This window comes from Botryllus schlosseri, chromosome 7, assembly GCF_051294905.1.
Source record: "Botryllus schlosseri isolate E-star chromosome 7, Bs_hap1, whole genome shotgun sequence".
NCBI lineage: Eukaryota > Metazoa > Chordata > Ascidiacea > Stolidobranchia > Styelidae > Botryllus > Botryllus schlosseri.
Window position 1 is genome coordinate 1,100,194 of NC_137242.1, and position 11,568 is coordinate 1,111,761.

General features: G+C 37.8%; 1 protein-coding gene and 2 non-coding genes across 4 annotated transcripts in view; 2 read left to right on the forward strand and 1 right to left on the reverse strand.

Moving 5' to 3' along the window:
- The window catches only part of LOC145443054 (testis-expressed protein 10 homolog), a 23,199-nt gene extending 11,642 nt beyond the window's left edge, over window positions 1-11,557 (reverse strand). For both annotated transcript variants that reach the window (XM_080321042.1, XM_080321041.1), the window contains exons 1-8: window positions 11,384-11,557; window positions 9,773-9,969; window positions 8,699-8,840; window positions 7,599-7,725; window positions 6,433-6,715; window positions 2,482-2,600; window positions 1,507-1,619; window positions 1,050-1,160 (exon numbers count right to left, since the gene is read on the reverse strand). In XM_080321042.1, coding sequence (XP_080177168.1) covers window positions 1,050-1,160; window positions 1,507-1,619; window positions 2,482-2,600; window positions 6,433-6,715; window positions 7,599-7,725; window positions 8,699-8,840; window positions 9,773-9,969; window positions 11,384-11,557 — 1,266 coding nt within the window. The remainder of the gene's footprint in view (window positions 1-1,049; window positions 1,161-1,506; window positions 1,620-2,481; window positions 2,601-6,432; window positions 6,716-7,598; window positions 7,726-8,698; window positions 8,841-9,772; window positions 9,970-11,383) is intronic.
- Window positions 475-547, forward strand: Trnak-uuu (transfer RNA lysine (anticodon UUU)). The gene has a single exon. It is a non-coding gene; the product is annotated as a tRNA-Lys (tRNA).
- Window positions 2,935-3,007, forward strand: Trnak-uuu (transfer RNA lysine (anticodon UUU)). The gene has a single exon. It is a non-coding gene; the product is annotated as a tRNA-Lys (tRNA).
- Window positions 11,558-11,568: the final 11 nt, after the last annotated feature.

Below are 11,568 nucleotides of genomic sequence, written 5' to 3' on the forward strand. Positions count from 1 at the left end.
ATTAAATTTAGAAAAAATGTATAGCAATAAATGCAATTGTAATTGTTATCTAATTTGGAAAACGTGAAAATTTTGCTATTTTCATCCTTCAGAACAACTCACGACTTCATTCTTTTTGCTGCTGTTTCTAATTCTGAATTTAAATCAATCTCGGACTTTTTTTTTAGAATTCAGTAATTCTGATTCTAATCTAATTCGGAAAAGCTCAAAATGTTCGAGTCCTCCAGCTCTGCACCAACGCGGTCGCTAGCAAAGTACTTCTACTTTTTGCAGTGCTAAAGTAAGTTTTGACTAATTCTACTCGAGAATTTTCGGTTGTGTTATCCATTGCTTTCTATGAGTTCGGAGAAATACTAACTTGATTAAAAATTCAATATTCGACGCACTCTCAATAAAAGCTAAGTAGACTTAATCCCACTTGAAAATTAACGAAACAATCCTACGAAGCGGCAATTCAATTACAATCACGTCGTGGCCTGTTTAGCTCAGTCGGTAGAGCGTTGGACTTTTAATCCAACGGCCAAGGGTTCAAATCCCTTAGCAGGCGCGCTTTTTGACAAAAAGCCGTTGTTCCACACACAGTTTCTACTGCACCACCGTGACTGAACATATTTTGGAAAATTACACCAATCTGCAATGAATTTGCCACCAAAAATACCATTTTATTAAAAAAAATTCTACTGTAATAACTTTGCTTCCACTGGTTGGAATTAAGTCAAATTTTATACACATCGTTTTCCTACGTAACCTAATATTGTAATGGGGTAGACAGTATAATTTGAAAAATTTTGAGTTCATTTTTACTTGATAAATCCAAAATTTTCTCCTCTCATAGCAATTTGTAATTGAGGTTGAAATTGAGCCAAATTTGGTGTGCCACCTAACAATTATATCAAGCATGCAGTAGCATTGAAAAGAAAAGTAATTTTTGAACAGCCTAAGCAGCAATTACCTATGCTCGACATTGTTTAGCGATGTCATGTTTTGCGCAAGCTCTCTTAACCAACTACAACAAAGCGTTCCACTCTAAATCTAGTCAGCAAACGTACTCGGGTCAGCGAGCCCTTCCTCCCAGCACTTCCTCGCGTGCGACTCAGCGGAAACACGTCGAAAAAATACTGTTCAAAATCGCCGAGAAATCTTTTTCGAACTTGTCGGATCTGAGAATAAAAAGCACAAATTTTTCTCCCGCAAATGAAGTTAAAATTAGAAGAAAAAAAAAATTAATAAAATAACAACAACTTCTTCGAGGCACAAAACTATAATATATGATTGAATATTATATTCATATTGTAATAAACCCGAATATTCTCAGCTGACACTTGTCAGGGGTAATCGTCAGCGACTAGTTGGGAATTGGAATGAAGATTTATTTGAATATGAATATATTTTTCAATGGTACAACAAATTATTTTTAAAAAAACAATGAAAAATTTGAAAAACCATATGGACTAATCCAATGTAAACGCCGAATTCATGTCTATCGTGAAAATATTTGATTCTTACCGAATCTATTTTCACTTCTGACGTAGCGATAAATTTCTTCAGGAGAATATTGGTAATATTGAGAACGTGCGTCATAGTCGCCAACACATCTTCCGTGAACATCTTCATTTCGTCTGAATATTAGACAGCATATTAATATGTACAAGAGCAATACACACACATTGTAGATTCGTAGTATAAAGCGCTTAGCTATTCAGAGTCAATCTTGAAGTTTTTGAATTGGATTTTTACAATTTTGACCGATATTGGAAATAATATCATACATACATTATGATATCTGGGTTGAGATATGCCATCATGAATGCATGTATAAATTATGATAAACTAGATTTTCATAAGGGTAATGCAGAGATCGTTTAGACTAAATTTATGTGTCTTTTACAAATGGTTTTGATCGAATATTTGAAGAGGCTGTTGGAGTTACCGAGCTTAAAAATATAATGAATAAGACATCGAAATGACACTAGCCAGGTGTAATTGTCAGAAACTAGTAAAGGATTGGAGAAAACATTGTATGTCAACAATCATATCACCAAGTTATGACATCATGGACATTCGAATAATTGAGGCAAACAGATAGCTTAAGCTCAACGTACTATTTTTAGATATATATATCTATATACATATCCTCCTTCTGTTAGCACAAACTTGGTTCAGTTATATTTGTTGATAAAACTATTGATATCCAATTCTTTCCAATTCTTCCTAGTTGCTGAGGATTACCCCTGACGAGTGTCAGCCGAAATTATTCACGTTCATTTCAAAATAAATATATTAATCAATTGTAGATTGAAGTTCTCTTCATATATTAGGATACCGTACTAACATAATCTGCATCATAATGCTTCTCACTAACACAAAGGACATATGAATTGTGATCAGCTAAATTGGGTGGCCATGACCAGTTAAAGCATATCAACGAAATTTTACAATTAGGCAAAGCTTCTATAAAGGTCACATTCGAGTTCTACTGACCAGACATTGCTTCGTGCCACGAGTCGATTAGCAACGGGACCAGAGTCATGACGAGCTGTTGCGGAGACGAGGTCTTGTTTTCCAAACTTTTGAAGATGGCCTCCGTGTTCAACAAGGATCTGTCCAAAACAAAAAGTGTGACTTTATGTTAAAACAAGTATTACTGGGCAGTTATCCATAATATTGAGAAATGAAAACTACATTAAAAATCCAATGTGGATCTGCCAAGTGCAGCGAAAATATTGACTTCATCGGAATTTTGTGAAATCGCAAAATCCTTCAACATTCCCAGTTAACCGTTTCCATCTATGAGTTCAGTGAAATGATAGCTAGATTAAATGCCGGCATTCAATATTTGACGGCACTCTCGATAAAAACTAAGTAGACGTAATGGCACTCGAAAATTAGCGAAACGATTATACGAAGAGGTAATTTAATTATAATCTGGCCATGGCCTGTTTAGCTCAGTCGGTAGAGCGTTGGACTTTTAATCCAACGGTCAAGGGTTCAAGTCCCTTAGCAGGCGCACTTTTTGACACAGCAGTTGCGACACAAACAGCTTCTAACCAAGTAATGAAGTACTACTTTTTCAGAGCATTCAAATAGGTTTTATCTGCCTGTACTACCTACTCAATGGCTGTTTTGAGATTACCTCCTCTTTTTAACCCGATCGAAACGGCCGGCCTCAAGTCCAAATTTCAATGCATTTAGTAAAATGTTCATAAAATCTGAACCACGGGAGTTGAACCGACACCTAATATATCGCTGTAATCGTGAAACAGCCGCCTAACCAACTGAGCTACTCTCAAAGCGAGAGAGAAACAGGTGATGCCCCTATACCAAGAAGTGTTCTCAACTTTTCGAAAATAAAAGAGAATTTGATTTTTGAATTTGCGACTACGTCATACAAAGACCTGCTCGGGATAGAATCATCGCCTGACTGATTTCGCAAGGATATCAGGATTCTAAAATGACCTGAGTGAGGTTCTTACGATAATACAATCGAGAGTAACGACCGCTGATATAGCGATGGCTTCAGTTGGATATAGCGCGATTGATGCCAGGCGTCTCGCATTCGGCGCACATACACGCGCCGTGAGTTATTCTAGTATCGACGACGTTCAATGATTCATTTCACCGCGCCGGTGTATATATTAGCTTTGTACGAGTTACTAAGTACTAGATAGTGCTTTGTCGAAACACACCTTGCTCTTGTACAACAACTAGAACTGAATATATAGTGGTTGGATTGACAGGTAGTCATACCTGCAATATAAAATACAGTGTTTCACTGATATTTTACTGGGCATTTGAAAAAAGATTAGGTCATATTATGCAAGCCTTTTATCGATAATCGTGATGTACACAATCGCTTTGAGACAAGGGCTGTCTATTGAACAAATAGGCATTTTGAAAACCCAGTGTTCACGACATGCGCACCGCAGCAATCAGCTTCGAAGTGCACAACTCGACCGCTGACTCTACACACCTATTTTATTCGCTAATTTGACAATGGACATTGGACATTCAGCCATATTTTGCTTTTGTTCTCTACCATGGGCCAGATCTGAAACATTTTCACCAGAAGTGAAGCCATTTACGGACCTAACTTTGCTGTCATATCGATTGCGCGTTGGAGATCTTGTAGCTCGTTGCACATTATCATGCTGGTAATGCTGTATTAGTATAAAAAGCAGCAATCGATATGCGTAATCTGCAACAGCGAATCTGCGCTAATCACAACAGCAAATATATTACCGCGTGTTATTGTTTGGGTAATAACATAGTATCGCGGACGTTCAAATGATTCATTTCACAACGTCGGTATATGTAATCGCTTGTCTATCCTTTGTACGAGTTAGTGCCATGTGTTGAAACTAACATTGCTGTTGTACAACACGCGCATCGCAGCAATCAGTTTCGAAGTGCGTTCGTGACCGCAAACTCTACATACCTCGGTCCGCTAAATTGAAAATTGACATTCAACCATATTTTTGTAAAAGAATTTATTGCATGGCGCAATATATCATGAAATAATGCACCACGTGTGTAATGCAATAGCAAATCGAAATAATAACAAACCAGCACATCTAGCACCAACACATGGAAAAACGTAAGAAACCATTATAGCATTGGCAACTGAAGTTATTGCAATTATATTCGTTGCCCACACTGCAATGATAATAGGTCAACTGCTTTGACAGAGTTACGCCGAATTTTCTTGCCTCTCTCGTGAATCATGGACGAATAAAATACTTCGAATCAAGAAAGTGCATTGATTAGATGGAACCGGGATTTGATGCCTGGCTTTGCTGGTCGTCAAATTTTCATAAATGACCTGCGCGTTGTGGACGGAAATCTCGAGCAGACACGAAAATACCTTTCAATACCAGAATCGCGACCGGAGCATTGATGTGCCAGTGCATTTCTTTTTATTCGCTACTACGGGAAAGACGTGAAACATTTCCACCAGAAGTGAAGCCATTTACGGACATAAATTTGCTGTCATATCAATAGCGGAGATCTTGTAGCTCGCTGAAGAACATCACGGCAGTATTGGTGTATTAGTATGAATAGCAAAAATATTCAATATGCGTAATCTTCAACAGCAACAGAAAATACATTGCTAAAACCCGCGCATGTTATTTCGTAACATAATTTTACTTCCAGTTCGAAGAATCTTCTGTGCGACTAATTTTTGATTATAAGTATTCCAATAGATGGGCAATGGGCATAACCAGCACATGTTAGGAGAAAAGATCTGCAAATGAATTTGATGTCTCGGAGATGCGCTGATTTAGGTCACGGGCGCTGGTTTATCTCACGCGCGCACATTCACGCGAACGTCGTGGCGAATTGTATTTTGCGCAAAACGTTTTTATGTATTCAATCTGCATTTTGAACAGGCTATTCGATAGTATAAGATGTTATTTATGGCTCGACGTATGCGTATTGATAATAGCTATCCATCTGTGATAGTTGTAATTGTCTACGACCAGAACAACCCAGGAAATTTTGGATTAAGTAAAGCGTGTTCGTGAAAATACGCTCAGTAATCATTAATGAGTGTGCCGTTTCGATCGGGTTAACCATCTCTAGGCAAAACGCATCACGGTAACAGAATATATTTTCGAGAAATGCATCATATGCACCGGGCTCTACAAAAAAGACCTTTTTCTTCAAATTTCTCTGGCTACATGATAAAATTGCTAGGCTGTCAGTAGAGATGATGCACACCAAATTCGGCTCAATTTTAACCAATAGGAGCAAAGTTATTGCCGTAGAAAAATCTCTAATTCTATGATTCTATAATATATAAGGAAAGATTTAGCCACCGTAAATACTATTTTATTCATATCCAAATTCTTCTACTGCGACACCCTCCCTTCTAGTGGTTGGAATTGAGCCAAATTTGGTGTGCATCATCTCTACTGACAGCCTGACAATTTTACGGGGTGGACAGAAAAATTTGAAATTTCATTTTTTATTATAATAAATCAAAAACTTTCTACTGCAAGAACTTCGCGTCTACTGGTTGGAATTGAGCCAAATTTGGTGTGCAGCATTGTTTTAGCCAACCTAACAATTTTATCGCATAGCCAGTGAAATTGAAAAAAATAAAAAAATTTTCAACAGTCCCGCACAGTGTCATCGGTCAATCGTCATTTCGCGCTAGTCACCGAGATGCTAAAAGTAAGCGACTAATCGACTGAATGATTTTCAGATTTTTCAAATTAAATTAGAATTGCTATTTTTGAATTCTAAAAAAAACTCAAAAATTTCCTTTGCACCAAATTAGACTTCATTCTCATAAGCACGAGAATGGCAAAAATTCGCGCAATACAGTAATTTCAGGAAATCGGATTACAATTAGAATTTTTCTCCAATTATTAATTAGACAACTAGAATTACCTAGTTGTCGAATACTGACTCTGAACACGTAAAATTTACCTTATTGACAGTCCCGGTCTGAAAAAACTTCGCGATTCGTAATCCACGAGACACGATCCGTATTCCTCGCTGTCCAACTTTCCGCTGACTTCGGGAGAGAAAGAGTACAGAGAATTGTCCGAGATATGCAACAGAACGCGCTCCCATTTCCGATTTACGGTCGAGTCTCGGTGTGGCTCAGGAGTCACGGCGAGCAGATCGTTCAAACGTTTCAGGACTCGATTTCGCCACACCACGGAAGACTCTTTGCTCGAGAGTTTCATTGATAAGACGCGCGTCTCCGCTGTAGAATCAAACAAGGGGTAGCAACAGAATTCGCTTCATTTATTCAAATCTGAAAATTTTTATTTTTTTTATTATAATATATTGAAATTTTTCGAATACACATCAACCAGTTCGAAGAGCTTCTTGGAGGTACAGAACTTCATTATACAATTGAATAGTATATTCATATTGAAATAAACCCGAATATTTTCGGCTGACACTCGTTAGGGGTAATGTGTGCCTTGGAGTCTACTTTTATCAAAATACACCAACCCAAACTCTGTCAACAAAAGGAGTTCGTGTACCACCTGAAAATAGTACATTGAATGCTCTCCAGTTTGAAATTTCATGCTGATGACGTCATATTTTGTGATACGATTGTTGATATGCAATGTTCTTTCCAATTCCCCACTAGTTGCTGACCCCTAACGAGTGTCAGCCGAAAATATCCGGGTTTATTTCAATATGAATATATTATTCAATCTACCAGTTTGCATCAAGCCAAATTAGGTGTTTTTTAGGCACACTGGCCGACATTATTTTTTTTTCGTACACTGATTACGAATATGAAGTCGCTTTTTCCTATCACGTCAAGATTTTTTATAATCTGTGATTTAAGCCTGTTCTGTGACGTATTCCTTGCTGTTGGGTTATAACCATTGTGACATCATCAGAGGTGGTCAAATCAATAAGAGGTGGTTCGGTTTTTGCAAAAAATCGTGACGTGATAAGTGAATTCTGACGGCGAATTCGGAATCAGCATTGTTTGTACTCAAGTAGAAGTAAAAGTAGTTATTTTCAATTACCTAGAAAAAGCATTCTTGGGCCTCCAGAAAAACAAAAACTGGAAGCAATCCAAAATGATAACCGCTGAGATTCTACTGAATGCATCTACTACTCACCAGAGTTACTGTTGGAGATTGACGAAGTTCGTTTGGTCGAAATAAGCCCGATAAAGCGCTCCAGCAAAGCGTCTCTCGACTTTGCGGTGAAAAGTTTCGGAAAATGCTCGATAAAAAGATCGACAATCTGAAACAAAGTCATCTTGCCGTAAATATCAACGACCGAAGAATACTGAGCATAATAATTCGGGCGCTAAAATCCAAGAATAATACCAGTTCTAAAGATTGAAGTCGAATAGTAACAGATTATTTTTATAGGTACGGAAATTATAAGCTCCTTGCCACTAAAAGTTCATTTATCAACGAAAACTACAGTTTCAATACTATTTTTCATGTCAGGAACGAGTCATGACTCGTCACGTGACTCAAATTGACTCTAGTCATTTTTTCACATGCGTAAAATGACTCGACTTAAATTTGTATTGACTCGTTTGGCCCTCGAGTCATTGTGCACGACTCGAACCAAGTCATATGACTCGAGACTAGGACGGCCACGACAGACATTTCATTGTGACTTCAAGAATAGTAAAGTCACCACATGATTGGTGTTTCGTCCATCAGTCCTGATACATGGAAAATAGGGCTTGATAATGTTAAGCCTGAGGAAAATTACTATATTATGAATGCGAGCCATTCTACATCACTCGTGCCGAGTTGAAAAAAGGGGGTTGAACCGGATTGAACTCAAAACTGAACACAATGACTTGGACTCGGACTCGAGTCAAAACTATGACTCGATGGTGAATTGAAGTTGGATTGACTTGTGACTTGGTTACAACCCTGCTGTTTGCACTGCGAAGCCTCGATTGCCAGTGTCGCAGCATACGAAACATGTATTACGAACCTAGACGCGTTAGTGTTAATGACATATCTGCGAAGTCGCGATCAACATGTAGCATTGTCACAGGGTGCAATGAAATATGTATGGGCAAATATACCGAATTATCTTTAATATGCTCTAGAACTGGCACTATATTTGTTGTGGTCGGATATGAGGTATATAATTATGAACTTTCCACATCTTTTATACTGTTCTGAAGTCATAACGATCCAGAATCTAATCACTCAGGTAATCGAATTTGTAAATAGAAGCGTCTAACCTGCATGGAATCTCTTTGCACATCGTCGTAGTAATGGTTCATCGCACAGAACAAGTTGTTCAGCACCACGTCAAAGAATGGCGCCATCTCCTGGTCACTCAGTTCCGAGAATAGGAATTTGAAGAAAGCGACGGAAGACTTCCTAGGGATAGACAGACAAAGGTTTGTATCCAAAAATTGAGAGATAATATTTCAGTGAAAGGGTGTTCGGTAGGGCGATTTTTTTTGGACCTAAAAAACGAAGGATTTTGACCTAAAAAATCTAAAAGAAAAGTAACAATTTTCGAACTCGCCCCCCGAAATACCCGTCTCTCGTCAATTCAGCCCACATTTCGCGTAATCTGTGGTCCTTTTGGATATTTTGAGCTAAAAAGAAGGACAAACAGCCAAAAGGGCGGACATTTGGGCAAAGGGTGGATATTTCTCGAAAAAAGAGGACGTATGGTAACCTTATTATAACTAGGGCTGGGCAATTTAGGGCTGTTCAAAAATAACTTTTTTCCCTGAATCTTGCTGGTTACTTGATTAAATCGTTAGGTTGCCTTAAAAAACGACGCACACCAAATTTGAATTCATTCCGACAAATATTCGCGATTTACGTAGAGTTTGAAAATTTTGGATTTGCCCAAAAACGCAAAACAAAATTTTTCTCAAATTTTTCTGCCAACCCCATGAAATTGTTGGGCTGTCTTCAAAAACTATGCAAAACAAATTTGACTCAATTCCAAGCCGTAGAAGCGGAGTTATTCCAGTTTTTATTCGATAATTCTTGGATTATCCACCAATCAAGGATCAACCTGCAACATTGTCCAGAAGTGCGATGAAATCGTTATGGTTGAAAAAATACCAAAGTATCTTTAATGTGATGGATAACATACGTTATGTTCTTTGTAGTGGCATAAAAGGTACATATTTGAACTTTAACATGGTACATGTTGTTGTGACGTCATAATGAATGATACTCGAATACTCGACTCGAAGCATAATATGTGATTCAGAATCGAATCACTCAGGTACTCGATTTTGCCCAGCCCTAATTATAACTGCTGTTATCATCACTTAATCAACACTCACCTGACTTGCTGGTCTTCGTCAAACAGCAGGCGAGGAACTTTTGCAAAAACTTTAGGAAGGTGATTGCCGAGCAAGCCCTTTTCGCTCGCAAAGGAAGTTCGCAACGACGTGAGAGCTTCCGAACGGAAATTCGCGTTGAAATGCGAGATTTGATTGAGGAATTCCGGGATTTTTCGCTTCAACGTTGTGACATTTCCCTGGACATAAAATAAGCCATTTGTGACCAATGTTCCTCTAAGCTGCGCACGTTCGCAAATGCGCAGTAGGGCTCTTCAAAAATGACTTTTTTTCTCAAATCGCACTGGCTACTTGATAAAATTGTTGGGTTACCTAATTTAAGCCTACACACCAAATTTGGTTCAATTCCAACCTGTGGAAGCGGAGTTATTGCCATCGAAAAATTTGGATTATGAATAAAATAGTATTTACGGCCTGACCAATTCTTTAATTATTTATTATAGTGGTGCTCACCGTAAATACTATTTTATTCAAATCCAAATTTTTCGACGGAAATAGGTCCGCTTCCACTGGTTGGAATTGAACCAAATTTGGTGAACATCGTTTCTATAGACAACCTAACACTTTCATGGGGTGAACAGAAAATTTTCACATAATAAATAGAAGCTTTCTTCTCCTGTAGCAATGCGGCTACAAGTTGGAATTGAACTAAATTTGGTGTGTAGGCCTAAATTAGGTAACCTAACAATTTTAACAAGTAGCCAGTGCGATTTGAGAAAACAATTCATTTTTGAAGAGCCCTAATGCGCAGTGCTGACACGGCCTCTGAGCACAGAAAATCTTAAGTTTCGCACAAAAAATCCCCTTGTTCTCATGTTCCCATGTTCTCCATGGTTTGCGCAGTGAGTTGGTGAGTGTGCGCAGATTCTTCGAAAATTAGTGGGAACATTGTTTGTGACAAATCGATTGCTTGATATACATTACATTATATCGAAATCTTGTGGTGTTCTGATTAAGTCAAAATTTTATTAAAATGATGATCACGTGTTCGATATCGTTCATGACAATCATTTCCGGAACCCCAAGAGTTGAAACGAATCTCAAAATAATAACAGCTGACTTGGACAGCTAGATAATTCTAGTTGTATAATTAGATTAATTAGAATGAAATGCCCGTAATCTAATCCCAATCTATTTTGTGATATGTCATGTAATTCTATGTCCACGTGGCGAATACAATAATGCTAATAATTACAATCTAATTTGGAAAAAACTGCAAAATTCTCAACTGCAATTCTAATCTAATTTCTGGTTTTCTTGAAAATGCTACAGGGAAACTGTACAGCGTGAAATGAACGAAGCTTGCTATACAGTCATTTGCTATTATCATGCTTACGCCAATGAGCTGTAATTTGATATGAATGTCACTTAATTTGTATTTTTTTCAACTTCGGAATTGAATTAGATTTCCAGATTTGTACGAATTCAATAAATTCAAATTTAATCAAACTTCGAAAAAAATGTGCATCTTGAATTCTAATTCTAATCTAATTTGAAACAGCTGAAAACCTTCTAACTGTATTGGGGTCGATTAGGATGTTCAATAGGATATGGTAGCAAAATTAATCCAGCAGTAATGATAAGACAACAAACCTCATCGCCCTGATCGACGGCGACATTGGTCAACTGTTCCGCGACGTATATGGACCGAGATTTGAACGCGACTTCCGTGACATTGTTCGGTAGCGGCTTTCTTTTTCCGACTTTCAGTTTTGTCTTTTGAAAGTCTTTCGTCTTAGCCTTGGCTTTTCTGCTTTTTTTACCCATTATCTACATTA